Raw genomic sequence first — 15560 nt, 5'->3', positions numbered from 1 at the left:
AGGCAGAGACGGGCAACCAAACAGATACACGAGACAGGACCAACTAGGCAGAGAGAGTGAGGTAAAACTGAAGCAAAACTGAAAAATGGTATAACAAAGAGTGACATTTGAAAGTGAATTCATTTTTATGTCTGCTTGCAAGTCAGGTGTGTGTGTAGAGAGAGGAACATCCCAGCTTGTTGTAAAGCTGTGTTTGGCAGGCTGTAATTGCGTATATAATGGGTGGGTGATTTGCCATCTGGTGTAGGTAGACTGAGGTAGCGTCTGTAACACCTAGTCAATACATAAACACCTGGACTCCTGTTACGGATTTTACCTTCTGCCAAAAGCATATTCAATGAAACAATACCTTAGCTCACCTGGCAGGAAAAGCTAGTTTGCAGCGTCAAATGGAGACCTGTTATTATACACCTTTGTACTAGCCTTTTAATTCAAACCACTCTTATCTGTCAGGCCTCTTTAATTTCATGAATAAAAAATAGATTGGACAGTGCCAGGCCTGTCGTGTATGCATGTCTTTTGCATTACACTTACAGAATCACACCATTTATTTATTCCTGGTGTAATAATGATAGCTGTCATTTGCACTTGATGTCCGCTGCTCTGAAATGATATCAAGCAGAATAGCGGTTAATGCATGTAATAAAGAGTGTTTGTATGTGACAGTGAGAGCGTATGAGTGTGTATGTTGTTCCTCCTCATTAAACACACAAAAACACACCACACACACTTCCTCTCCTACCCCTGTTAATTTTCAGATGTACAGTATAATTATGGGCCATCAGATGCCTTCACACTGTATATATTAGTGTCATACATGTCAAACATTTTTACGTGCATCCGTTGCCCTGTGTAATTTGTCTTCTCAATGTATTCCTTTCCGCACTTTACTCATAGCATGCAAGCAGATTGTGTGTGCATGTACAGTTTGTCTCAGAAGTGTGAGTCCAATTGTGAAAATGCTGCTTTTTTCTCCAAATTATATTTTCAGCATAACAGTTTGAGTGAAAAAGTGTTCAGTATTTTCAGCATGCACTCGAGCTGGAATGGACTCCACAAGTTTGTGCAAAACCCGATGATCCATGTTATCCCAACATGATGACCCTGTTTACACCTGATGTTAATTATGCATCTCGGTTGATCTGATCACATGTGGTCAGGTGAGACACATTGGTCACTGGTCACACCTGGTCACTTAAATGCATCTCCTGTGACCACTTGTGATTGTATTTGGAGGGGAGGGACTCTGTTTCATGATGACAAACATCAATCACTATGTCAGTGTGTTACTGCATGACATTAAAGCACAACAAAGTCAGAAAAGACAACAAAAGCACGAAAAAGATGTTGTACTATTTCTCTCAGATGCAGCTGAAATTTAATCTAAGCTCAAAAGCAACATTTCGAGCAGAATTGTTCATTATTTTAGTGGATTACCTGTATTAACCTGAGCTCCAGATGTTCGTGCTTCTCATAAGTGTCCGTGCATGTTGATATCAGACATACTGAAGAAGATCCGTGAAGTTCTCATGTTTGTGTTTGTATACTGCTTTTTACAATTTTCCAATCAGACAGTTATTTCATTTTAAAGCCGCTCGTAACCGACAAAGTTAAAACTCATGGTTTAGTGCAGCAGTTGATTGACAGGTGAGGGGTGGAGCTTCGCTGTTGCCTGGACGCATTCAGGACGGATTACTGTTTACACCTGAAATGCAGTGCTCGGGGGTGGGGGTACCCAAATATTAGTATTTTAGTAAAGATAAAAATGACAAATACTATTTCATTTACACAGTTAGGATATGGTAAATTCTGTGAATTATTTACAATAATTAGGGCTCTACAGTGCAAGCGATTTACTCACATTGCGAGTGAAAATTACTGCTTGTGAATGCAGAAAATTATTTGGGCGCATGGCGCAAGTAACAGCTGATCTAACACCCAAAGTTATGAACTTATTATTGCAGCCTACCATCAGAATTAAAACTCCCTAATGTATCCTCCCTCGTATATCAAATACCTTAAAAAGAGGTGCTTTAGTTATTTTTGCATTAAAAGTGCCTTTTTTTCACTCTCACATGGCTGCGAGCGCTGTCCTCTCCCTCCCTATCTTTCGTCCATGCACACGCAGAGACCGAGGGAGATATATACCACGTGAAGATGGTTTAAGCAGAGTTTGTTGCTAGTTTTTTATGTGTCAAAATTATGGACAGCGTTTTGAATAATGACGGATTAATCTCACGCTCACACGCAAGATTATGTGAAAAAAGTCAAATTAAAATGTGCGAATCCGTAATATTCACAATAACAGTAAAGAGCATATCAGCGTCCTCGTCTAACTCAACGTGATAAGTAAAATATAAAACATAAAAAAAAAATCATGAAATGTCTCTACCAATAAGAGCCTCTTTGCACAAATGCGTGAGGATGATGCGCACCAAACGTACAGTATTCTGCTTCTAACGCAGGTGCGCCAGCTGTCGCGTGGACAAGTGTTTGTGGGTTTCTTTTTCTTGGCTCTTCAATGGTCATGAAAATTCTATAACATCATAACCATGCACTGCAAGACTGTAAAAACCTCTTAAATTAGCATACCTTGTTGATGCTTTATAACGAGACCATCGAGCAGCTGCATGGCTCTGCATCAATGTGTAATAGACCAGTAGAAATGTCAACCGCTAGAAATGTATCAAGTATCATGTCTATCGCTGTTATGCAAAATCCTTGTATAATTCAAAAATCATTGAATTATAATCATAATTTTGCATTTCTCATGGCCATCAATGATAGTGCTCTCTCGCGCGCACACGAGCAAACCCATAGTGTGCAAGGAGAGACAGTGCGCATCCATGGCGGTGATATGCTGTATGTGTAGACTTATACATAAGTAGAGGGGCTTCAAGGTAAAAAGGATGGGAACCACTCCCCTGGTGCATATTTTCATAGAAAAACAATACAAAAAACAGCATAAACAGGCAAAAAATTGCTTCTTTGTGGTAGTTATGTCATATAAAATATATAAACATTTTATAACTTTAATGAATAACCAATTTAGCATTATTGCATTATACAATGCTCAATAGACAGTTAAAACTGAAAATACATGTAGTATGGTTTGAAAGATTTAAATGTTGTTGAACTAGCTACTAATCTGTTAAGAATTAGGCCTACCCTACAGTATATGTTTGTTAATGGTAAATGGAAGTATAAAGTGTCATCAATATATTATTAGTTTATTTGTGGCTTAAGGAGATCCATCAGGACTGATGTAGTTTGGTGCTGTCTGTAAGGTTAATTTAAGAAATAATTTTTAGTTAATGAATTCTGTAGTAATTTTTAATTCATGCTCTGTTGTGATACATTACCATTTGTGTCAACCTGAATACCAACTGCTAACCGCGTATAATATTGGATCAAAAAAAGGCATCTTAATACCAGGTGGAAACAGGGTCGATGAAAATGTCCCAATTAGCATCTTGTTTATCCAATAGAAGCAAGAAAGTCTGACCTCACTAAGGCTTTTGCTGAAGGCAAGCTGCATGACTGTTTGTAGCTTGCTAGCCTGCTTAGCATTGCTTATTCTTATTCTTATACGTTCATTGTTTTTATCTTTTGCCATTTTACCACGTGCTTCAGTTTTTTCCACTTTTCTACTGTTTCATCTATGTGTATTATACCGCACACACCCGTTTCTCTCGTTTTCTTTCTTTTTTCCGCTTTTTCCACTTATCTACATCTCGCGTCTCGACTGCATGCATTTGTTTTCTCCACTGTGTTTTACACAGATTATTGCAACAATCTCAGACATCTGCTGATTAGAAACTACATCGATCTCAAACCCTCGCAACTCAAGAACAACCATAACAACAACAACAAACAATTGCATTAAATCATGGCATCCGCTCATGTTATTGCTTCCTGCATTACATGCCACATGTTTACTATAGCTTCTTCCGTCAGCAGTGAGGGATTCACATGTGATACATTTAAGGAATTAGTCAGGCAGATGGAGAAGGTTAATGAGCTAGAGGCACACATCTGAACACTAGTGGAGGTCAGTGAGAAAGAGAAGCCGGTAGATACTGTTTTTAATGCGGGTAGAACAGCGAGCAACACACACACTTTGGTTCCGACTCTAGAGCCCCCACAGCAGGGCGTTTGGGTGACGTCTCGACGGCATCTTCGCTCAGCAAAGCGTCACCACTCTCCTGTTCCTGTTAGGGTTTCCAATTGATTCTCCCCACTCAGTGATGCACCCACTGAGAATCATGTTGAAAGAGCCCTAATAATTGGTGATTCTATTGTAAGGAACGTGGAAATAGAGACTCCAGCCAACATTGTTAAATGCATTTCGGGGACTTGTGTGTCTGACATCAGAACAAATTTACAAGTGCTGGCTAATATTAACACAGATTTTCTAAAATTGTTATTCATGTATGCACTAATGATGTGTGGCTTTGCCAGTCAGAGACCACTAGAGATAATGTTAAAGAGGTTCTGTTCCCCGAACTACCAAACACATTAAGGTAAAACTTGAAAAAAACAAACAAATTTAAGATAAACATCATATAAAGGTAGGGCTACTAAACATTAGATCTCTTTCTACCAAAGCACTAATTGTAAATGAAATTATTACAAATCATATTTATGATGCGCTCTGTTTGACTGAAACCTGGCTTAAACCAAATAAATATATTAGTTTAAATGAATGTACTCCCCCAGGTTATTGTTATAAACATGAGCCTCATCTGAAGGGTCGAGGAGGAGGTGTTGCTACAATTTACAGTGAAGTTTTTGGTGTTACTCAGTGGACATTATATAAGTTTAAGTATTTTGAATTAATAATGCTTAATATGATACCGTCAGATATATATAAAAATCTCTGTCATCTTTTGCCCTTGCTACAGTATATAGATCACCCTGGCCTTACTCTGGTTCCCCTTCTGTCAATCACTCGATGTTGTGTCGATGTAGTGACACTAGGGGGTCGATCTTGAGAGCCTGAGACACCTTCAGATCTTTGAGAAAAGGCCAATGAGAATTGGCGAGTAGAATTTGCATGCCACTCCACCCGACATACGGGTATAAAAGGGAGGCTGGAATGCGGATTCATTCAGATTTTTGTATTTCAGTGAGCTGAATACTACTACTGATCCATTCACCTCTTAAGAAGCATGTGCTGTTGGATATACTGCGCATTCCAGCGGCTTTCTCTCCACTCTGCACTTCACTGCAGACTGTGCCCCTGGGCACTTCGACTGTGCTTTAAAACAGTTTATTTCCTCTAAAGAGTATATTTCCTCTATTAGAGCAGGCACAGTGATGTTGAACATCTTTTTAAAGACGCGTCTTTTTAAAGATGCCCTTCTGTCTCTGTGCAGTTCCTGGATGCAGTCATTACCTCTCCGCCTCTGATGGTCACGATCACTCCCTCACGTGCCTGGGCCAAAATCACGTTGAGGAAGCGTTCGTGGATGGTTCATGTTCTCATTGCAAGAACATGACCACGGCATGCAGCAAGTGTCCAGGTGCATTGTGGTTATGACGGACGCCTCCAAGACAGGCTGGGGCACCGTGTGCAATGGGCATGCAAATGCTGGCTCCTGGACAGGACCTCGCCTGTGTTGGCACATCAACTGCCTCGAGTTGCTGGCAGTACAGCTCGCCCTGCAGAGGCTATTGCCATTGATCCAAGGCAAGCACGTATTGGTCTGGATGGACAACATGACGACAGTGGCTTATATAAACCACCAATGCGGTTTACGCTCTCGTCGCATGTCGCAACTTGCCCATCACCTCCTCCTCTGGAGTCAGCAGCGACTCAGGTTGCTGCAGGCCACTCATATCCCTGGCAACCTCAACGCCACAGCAGATGCTCTGTCACGCCAGGTGACGCTCAGGGGAGAGTGGAGACTCCACCCCCAGGTGGTCCGGCTGATTTGGAGTCGATTCAGCAAGGCACAGGTAGACCTGTTCGCCTCCCGGGAATCCTCCCACTGCCCACTCTGGTATGCCCTGACAGGAGCTCCCCTCGTTACAGACACGCTGGCACAGAGCTGGCCGTGGGGGCTGCGCAAATACGCGTTCCCCCCAGTGAGCCTACTTGCACAGGTTCTGTGCAAGGTCGGGGAGGACGAGGAGCAGGTCATTCTCGTGGCTCCGTATTGGCCCAACCAGACCTGGTTCTCAGACCTCATGCCCCTCGCGACAGCACCTCCCTGGCAAATTCCCCTGAGGAAGGACCTTCTTTCTCAGGGACGGGGCACCCTCTGGCACCCACGCCCAGACCTCTGGAATCTCCATGTCTGGTCCCTGGATGGGACGCGGAAGACCAAACTGGTCTATCGCCTGCAGTGGTTAACACAATCACTCAGGCCAGAGCTCCTTCTACAAGGCAGCTGTATTCCCTGAAGTGGCGTATCTTCGCTAAGTGGTGTTCTTCCTGTAGCGAAGACCCCCAGAGGTGCGCAGACGGGTCAGTGCTTTCCTTCCTGCAAGAGAAGTTGGACGGGTGGCTATCCCCCTCCACTCTCAAGGTCTATGTAGCTGCTATAGCAGCACACCACGACGCTGTTGAAGGTAAGTCTCTCAGTAAGCACGATCTGATCATCAGGTTCCTGAGAGGCGCCAGGAGTTTGAACCCTCCTAGGCGGTGCCTCTTTCTCTCATGGGACCTCTCCATGGTCCTTTTAGGCCTATGGAGAGCCCTGTTGAGTCAGTCGAGTTAAAGGCCATCTCATTGAAGACCTCCCTCCTGACCGTGCTCACTTCCATCAAGAGGATTGGGGACCTGCAAGCGTTCTCTGTCAGCGAAGAGTACCTAGAGTTCAGTCCAGAAGACTCTCACGTGATCCTGAGACCCCGACTGGGCTATGTGCCAAGGTTCCCACAACCCTTTTTAGGGATCAGGTGGTGAGCCTGCAAGCGCTGCCCCCGGAGGAGGCAGACCCAGACTTATCATTGCTGTGTCCGGTGCGTGCTTTGCGCATCTACTTGGATCGCACGCAGAGCTTTAGGCGCTCTGAGCAGCTCTTTGTCTGCTTCGGCAGACAGCGGAAAGGGTACACTGTCTCCAAACAGAGGCTTGCCCACTGGATCGTGGATGCCATCACTTTGGCCTACCAGACCCAGTCCATGCCCACCCCCTTGCGGGTTCGAGCACACTCCACAAGGAGTGTGGCATCCTCATGGGCACTGGCCAATGGCACCTCTCTAGCAGACATCTGTACAGCAGCGGGCTGGTCAACACCCAATACCTTCGTGAGATTTTACAATCTCTGTGTTGAGCCGGTTTCGTCCCGTGTTCTTTCAGGTACGAACAGGTAAGTTTCATTACGCGGGGCAGCTGGCCGGGTGTACTGCTTGTGTATAGCGCCTTTCCCCATGCGCTCTTCTCTCCCATGCGTGTTCACGACCTGTGAACCCTGGATGTCCTTCCTCCTAGCCCTCTGGCTCACGAATTCAGCGGAGGAATTCGTAGTCGGACCCAGTATGTGTGCTAACGTGCCCTGTACTGGGGTAAGTGCTCCACAGGTATCGGTTACCCCGGTAACCTCCTGTGATTTATCTTCCACGTTACGGTCTCCCTTTATCGGCAGACCCGCGTCTCCCTTGGCAGAGCCCTCTCTGCCCCTGTCGCTACGTTTGTAGAGCTCCTCCCCTCCAAAGGACAGGACCTACCGCCGCACCTCTTCCATGTGCGGCCTTAGGCCCATATGACGTATTCGCCACTTTTTTACCCTCCCCTTCAGGGCAGGGTGTGGCCTCCGCGGGGTCTTTTCCCCCTGAAAGAATAGGAATGGAAAAGAACGCCTTCCCTGGCACATTTTATGAGCATTTAAAAGCCCCAGTCGAATCTAATTTTCTGTGGAGAGAAAAACTTAGAGAGAAAACTGCTCCCGTACTAGAGGGTTGTTGGGAATTATATGACGTTTTGGGGCATCTGGGGAGGCTACGTGCAGTCTGAGTGCATCTGTTCCTACGCTCACAGTAGCTTGCCTACATCTGCATCGGCAGTTAACGTAACACAGTTCAGTCATTGTGGCGTTTTTTCATATAGGGACCCCTAGTGTCACTACATCGACACAACGTCGAGTGAGTGACAGAAGGGGAACATCTCGGTTACTGTCGTAATCTCCATTCCTTGATGGAGGGAACGAAACTTTGTGTCCCTCTTGCCACAGGCTGAACTACACCTGTAATGGCCGGGACCTTGTCTCGGCTCCTCAGTGCAAAAACCTGAATGAATCCGCATTCCAGCCTCCCTTTTATACCCGTATGTCGGGGGAAGTGGCATGCAAATTCTACTTGCTAATTCTCATTGGCCTTTTCTCAAAGATCTGAAGGTGTCTCGGGCGCTCAAGATCGACCCCTAGTGTCACTACATCGACACAACGTCTTGTTCCCTCCATCAGGGCACGGAGGTTACGACAGTAACCGAGACGTTTCCTTGGTGGATTTGCAAATGTTCTATCTGATCTAGTAGTTAATGTAGATAGAGCTTTAATTGTTGGTGACTTCAACATTCACATAGATAATGAAAATGACACATTGGGATAAGCATTTATTGATATTCTCAACTTTCTTGGAGTCAGACAATATGTGACAGGACCAACTCATCACCATAATCATACGCTAGATTTAATTGTCATATGGAGTTGATGTTGATACTATAGAAATTCTACCGCATAGGAATGACATCTCAGATCATTACCCCGTCTCTTGTTTGTTGCGATCAGCTAATGTCACTCAGTCTACACCACACTATCGTTCAGGTAGAACTATTCTTTCAACTACTAAGGATAGCTTCACTAATAATCTTCCAGAATTGTCTCACATACTCAGTAAGCCAAAAAATCTAGAAGAACTTGATGAAATAACAGAAAATATAAATATATGCCCCCCTTTGATTAAAGAAAATTAAAGAAAAAAGCCTCACACCATGGTACAATGATCACACTTATGCTCTCAAGTGGAAGAATACAAATTAGAGGTATTTCGCGGTGCATGGAAGGATAGTGTCTGTAGCTACAGACAGGCACTAAAAGCTGCCAGGTCAGCATATTTTAGCAAACTCATAGAAAATAACCACAAAAGTCCTAGGTGTTTATTCGGTACTGTGGCTAAATTAGATAGGAATAAAGCATTGACTGAACCAGATATTCCGTCAAAGCACAATAGTAATGACTTCATGAATTTCTTTACTGATAAAATTGAAATAATCAGAAATAAAATTGGAACTATGCAATCAACTGTCACAGCACCTCAGAAAACATTGTCTCAAAATTTTGCTCACGAGCAACTTCAATCCTTCACTGTCTTATCAAAAAATCAAAAGCCACAACATGTATGTTAGATCCAATACCAACTAAGCTCTTAAAAGAGGTATTCCCAGTAATCTCAGAACCTTTTCTTTATATTATTAACTCCTCGCTATCCTTAGGACATGTCCCAAGAAACTTTAAAATGGCAGTTATCAAATCGCTTGTTAAGAAGCCACAGCTTGATCCTAGGAATTGGCTAATTACAGACCGATTTCAAATCGATCATTTATGTTGAAAATACTAGAAAATGTAGTGTCTTCCCAACTATGTTAATTTCTACAGAGAAATGGAATATATGAACAATTTCAATCAGGATTTAGGCCCCATTACTGTACAGAGATTGCGCTTATCAGAGTTAAAAATGACTTGCTCTTATCATCTGATCGCAGCTGCATTTCTCTTCTAGGCTACCACTTTGTATGTGTAAACGAGGAATTGTCAAATCAAACAGAAGTGAAGTATGGAGTGCCACAGGGATCAGTTTTAGGATCTCTGCTTTTCTCTTTATACATGCTTCTCCTGGGAGATATTATCAGGAATCATGGAATAAGTTTCCACTGTTATGCTGACGAAACCCAACTTTATATTTCTTCTAAACCCAACGAAACTTTACAATTCTCCAAATTAGCAGAATGTATCAATGAAATCAAAGATTGGATGGCCAGAAATTTCCTTCTATTCAATTCCAATAAAATAGAGATTCTATGATTAGAATGATTCAAAAACTTCTAAAAATAAGCAGCTAAAATATAATTTCACACTCTATGGATGTACTGTTACGTCGTCGTCTTCAGCAAAAAACTTGGGTGTTATATTTTATACCAATCTGTCCTTTGAAAATCAAATTACCAATGTTTGTAGAACAGCATTCTTCCACCTGAGAAATACTGATAAATTACGACACATGCTCTCTGTTGCTGATGCCACAAAATTAATTAATGCGTTCATGACTTCAATACTAGATTATTGTAATGCATTACTGGGAGGATGTCCAGCAAGTTCAATAAATAAACTTCAATTGGCCCAAAATTCAGCTGCCAGAGTACTGACTAGATCTAAGAAATATGATCATATTAGCCCAATTTTATTGTCGTTACATTGGCTACCTGTTAAATTTCGTAAAATTCTGTTAACTACATACAAAGCTTTGAATGGTCTAGCTCCACAGTACTTAAGTGACCATCTGACATGCTATATTCCTTCACGTTCATTACGATCACAAAATTCTGGTTTGTTAATAATTCCAAGAATATCAAAATCTACAAAAGGAGGTAGATCTTTTTCATACTTGGCTCCTAAACTATGGAATAGTCTCCCTAACACTGTTCAGGATGCAGACACATTCACTCAGTTTAAGTCTAGACTAAAGACTCATCTATTTAGCCAGGCATAAACCTACTTTATCCTTCAACTCACAATTAGACTGCTTTAGTTAGGTCTGCCGGAACCAGAAACATCCATCATGAACCATAACTCTGCATAAAATTGAATGGCATTTATGGTAATATTATTCTATTTGTTTCCATGCCTCAACCTCATTCATATACCGAGGTTACCAGAGCCTGCCAGATCCAGCTCTGTTCCTGCTTGGTGTCGGACTCCACTGCTACGTGTCGCTGAGAGATGACGACAAACTACAGCCGGTTCTAGTCAGGCATCACTTCAGTTGACTTCAGAGGATGAACTGATGCCAACTCCAACTGTAAGACATCAGATACTTCATATGCCACTGCCTGAACCTTGGACTTAGGATGGACCTCACCGAACCTCACCGAACCTCACCGAAATGACCTGCAGGCTGAACTGCGATGCACCTCATCATTTATCTCTGCCTGCATCACCTTTGTCTATTGATGGACTACACTGTTGAAATGGAATACATAGACTATCATTTAATTGCCAACAAAAGCCTTCATCAGCCAACTAACAAAGGACGATGCATCTATGTAAACTTATGCTGTTAATCCAGGATGGACTTCAAAGACATTAGTCATTAAAGTTCATAAAAAATATGTTATTTTTATTTTTAAAACACTGGGCCTTAACGCTTTAATTTAATTTACAAATTTAAAACCATGACTTGCACTGCACACAAATAAGTAATATTGGCATTATATTCATGTTGTTTAGCCAAAGGGGAACTGGCCACCACAGTAAGCCTGGTTTCTCCCAAGGTTTCTCCATTAACCAACATCTTATGGAGTTTTGTGTTCCTTGCCACCATCACATTCAGCTTGCTCACAGGGGTTCTAAATGCAATTATTATTTAATTATTTAATTTCTATACACATTTTACAATCATATTTAATCAAACTACACAATGAGCACTGTAAGACATTATAGATATTACAGTTTCATTTTTTGTTTTTGTTAATGTATGAGTTCCTGTAAAGCTGCTTTGAAACGATGTGTGTTGTGAAAAGCACTATACAAATAAAAATAACTTGACTTGACCTTTCGTACAAAGGAATTAGCATGGTCAGTGTCACAGATTCATTTGATTTGATTAGTGACTTGATAATATTAGATTAAAGTGTGTGTAATCTTAAATATTTCATAACACTTTTTATTAGGTTCCATTTGTTCACATTAGTTAGCATGAACTAACAATGAACAATACTTTTAAAGCACTTATTAATCTTGGTTAATGTTAGTTTCAACATATACAACCCCAATTCCGAAAAAGTTTGACAGAATGAAAAATGCTAATAAAAAATAAATAAAAAATGAGTGATTTGTAAATTATAATCACCCTTTGCTAGATTGAAATCTCTACAACTACACAGTATATGATGTTTTACCCTGTGAATTTCGTTGTTTTTTTTTTTTTTTTTAATGTACAGTAATTTCAAATCAGATGATTGCAGCATGCTCCAAAAAAGTTGGGAGAGTCAAGTGTTTACCACTGTGAAACATCACCATTTCTTCTAATAACACTTATTAAGCATTTGGGCACTGAAGACACAAGTTTGTTAAGTTTACAAAGTGGATGTTTCCCACATTTATCCATTATGTAGGTCTTTAGCTGCACAGTTGACGGGGTCTTCATTGCCGGATGGTGTGCCTAATAATGCGCCACACATTCTCAGTTGGACACAGGTCAGGACTGCAGGCAGGTCAATCTAGCACCCACACTCTCTGCTTACAAAGCCATGCAATTGTGATCCGGGCAGTTTGTGGTTTGAAGTTGTCCTGCTGGAAAATGCAGGGACATCCCTGGGAAAGATGGTGCTGGATGGCAGTATATGTTGCTCCAAAATTTTTACTTATCTGTCTGCATTCATGGTGTTCTCACAGATGTGTGAGTTACCCATGCCGTTACACACACCCCTGGCCCATACAGACACTGGCTTTTGGACCTGACGCTAATAACAGCTTGGATGGTCCTTTTCCTCTTTGGCCTGGGTAACACAAAAAACTTTTTTTAATGTGGACTCTTCAGACCCAAAAACACATTTCCACTGTTCTAATTTCCATCTAAGATGAGACCGAGCCCAGAGAAGTCGGCAGTGCTTCTGGACAGTGTTGATGTATGGCTTCTGCTTTGCGTAGTAAAGTCTTAACTTGCATCTGTGGATGCAGCGGCGAGTGGTGCTGACTAACAAAGGTTTACTAAAGTTATCCCAAGCCCATGTTCATGATATCCATTACAGATGAATGACATTTTTTATGATCTCTGAGGGATCAGAGATCATGCACATTCAGAAGTGGTTATCATCTTGCCCTTTACGCACTGAGATTTGACCAGATTCCTTGAAACTTTTAACTATATTTTGCACTGTAGAGGGTGAAATGCCCAAAATCTTTCCAATTTGTCTTTGGGGAACATGGTTCTCAAAGTGCTGGATTATTTGCTGAAGCATCTGTTGGCAAATTGACAAGTCTCAAATGCTCCTTGCTCTTGAAGGACTAGGCTGTTTTTGGAGGCTCCTTATATACTATGACACGATTGCCTCACCTGTTTAACATCTCCTGTTTCACATTGCCTTGTTGTTTCAATTGTCAAATTGTTATTAGTCTTAAATTGCCCCTGTCTCAACTTTTTTGGAGCATTTTGTAATCATCTGATTTGAATTGACTGTACATTTTCAAAAAAACAGGTAAAACATCATATTATGTGTAGTTGTGGTGCTTTCAATATAGCAAAGGGTGAATATAATTTACAAATCACTCCTTTTTGTTTTTTATTAGCATTTTCATACTGTCCCAACTTTTTCGGAATTGGTTGAACTAATACATTTTTAAAATTAAAAGTTGTATATGTTAACATTAGTTAATGCACTATGAGCTAACGTGAACTAACAATTAACAATTGTACAATTGTATTTTATAAACTAACATTAACGAAGATTAATAAATGCTGTAAAAAATGTATTGTTCATTGTTTGTTCATGATACCTAATGCATAAACTAATGATGACGAATGTAATCATACTGTAAAGTGTTACCAATATTTCTTAATAATTTTACATCATAACATTTCTTCTTTGAAATCTTTCAGAATCCTAAGACTGTTTATTTCCAGGTTAAAATTATATTTTGAATCACAGACTTTCAATGTGGACTTTTTAACCCCTCTGTATGCATGTATGCAAATGTGTGCAAAAGTGAATGACTGTCTGATTTCAGGGCCATATGTTGACTTGCTTTGGTAGCCTTTATTGAAAATAGCTTGTGTGTGTTTTCTGTCTCCCGCAGGAATGCACCAATGATTGCTGCCACCCCAGCAATTGCACCTTGAAGGCCGAAGCACAATGTGCCCACGGGGTCTGCTGTGAAGACTGCAAGGTGCCTGACTATTTATCTGTCTATTTATTCCTCCCTCTCCCCCCTGCTTCTCTATTCTGAGTCTTGCCTAGTATGTTTCCTATACACCTTTTCACACCAGTCTGCCCACCTCCTGCTCTCTCCACTCGCTCTTATCAAAGTATTCCAGTCTCCTCATCATGCCCTCTGCCCACAGCTGAAGCAGGCCGGCACTATGTGTCGTGGTCCAGCTGGTGCCTGTGATCTGCCAGAATACTGCACAGGAGGTTCTCCCTACTGTCCTGCTAACGTTTACCTGCTGGATGGGTCTACCTGTCAGTATGATCACGCCTACTGCTACAATGGCATGTGTCTGACCCATGAACAACAATGCCTGCAACTGTGGGGCTATGGTGAGATATTAAATGCTGCCTACTGTATTCTTGTGTTCAAAAACACCTAGACGCATTGCAATTGAATAGAACGCAGGGGTCTCTTGAGATGATTTTTAAACTTCTTTTGACTTTACATCATGTCCTAACCAGACTTAATGCGATAAGATTTCAGATGTCTCTCCATACTACACACAACACTTCTGTGTGACACAGCATGATCATAGCCAGTCAGGGCGTATTTAATGTTTAATTTACAATTATCAGCAGTGTTTTGGTATAACGAGAGTTTACAGCAGGTTGGACTACCAGACTTGATGCTGCAAAAATAGAAAAACAAAAAATGGCATGTACGGCTGGTTAGGATAACTTTAAATAAAAACAAAACTAGGATCAAAACTAATTAACATGGAAGAGAGCTTTGTTGCATTGCGTGTGGTTAAGAATAAATGCAAAAACTGCATCGTTGTCACGATCATGTCAGGCTCTCCCTCACTCACTCAGCCTTCACACTCACCGAAGTACTAATCATGTACATCTGATACTCATCAGCCCTCATCACCAGCACTATAAGTAGAGCACACACACCCTCAGTCATTGTCTGGCCTCGTCTGATGCCATAAGACTACATACCTCTAAACCTACCTACCTACCATGAGCCTCTACTCTACTCTACTCTACTCTACTCTACTCTACTCTACTCTACTCTACTCTACCCTACCCTACCAGCTTTGTCACCTCGATCTAGTCATTCCCAATCAACATCCAGTCATCCCAGTCATTATCCAATCATCCACATCGTCCTCCTGTCTTCCTTTGTCCCCTCGTCTTCTTCCAAGTGTTTGTGTGTGTGTGCTCCGGAAACCTGTAAGGCAAACCCTCAGTTACTACCATACCATGCTACATTTCATGAACCTCTCCAGAGATCATCTTACCTGTTTGAACACTGTGTTCCAGTTGATTCACTAATAAACTTCCCTGTGTTACATGTCCCATCTCTCTTTCGTCTCTGAGTCTACGCCAGTACGTGACAATCGTAACTGTCAAAGACATCTCCCTAGCGCATATTTACATGGGCACCTGCAGGATTTCATCTGAGTGT

At 41.7% G+C, this 15560-nt stretch overlaps 1 protein-coding gene across 3 annotated transcripts in view; it reads left to right on the top strand.

Moving 5' to 3' along the window:
- adam19a (ADAM metallopeptidase domain 19a) overlaps positions 1 to 15560 on the top strand; it is a 165287-nt gene that overhangs the window by 125027 nt on the left and 24700 nt on the right. For all 3 annotated transcript variants that reach the window (XM_051698207.1, XM_051698215.1, XM_051698225.1), the window contains 2 exons: positions 14019 to 14108; positions 14284 to 14479. In XM_051698207.1, coding sequence (XP_051554167.1) covers positions 14019 to 14108; positions 14284 to 14479 — 286 coding nt within the window. The remainder of the gene's footprint in view (positions 1 to 14018; positions 14109 to 14283; positions 14480 to 15560) is intronic.

The sequence above is a fragment of the Myxocyprinus asiaticus genome, chromosome 1 (genome assembly GCF_019703515.2).
Source record: "Myxocyprinus asiaticus isolate MX2 ecotype Aquarium Trade chromosome 1, UBuf_Myxa_2, whole genome shotgun sequence".
Lineage (NCBI taxonomy): Eukaryota > Metazoa > Chordata > Actinopteri > Cypriniformes > Catostomidae > Myxocyprinus > Myxocyprinus asiaticus.
This window is presented reverse-complemented; position numbering and strand designations above follow the sequence as displayed.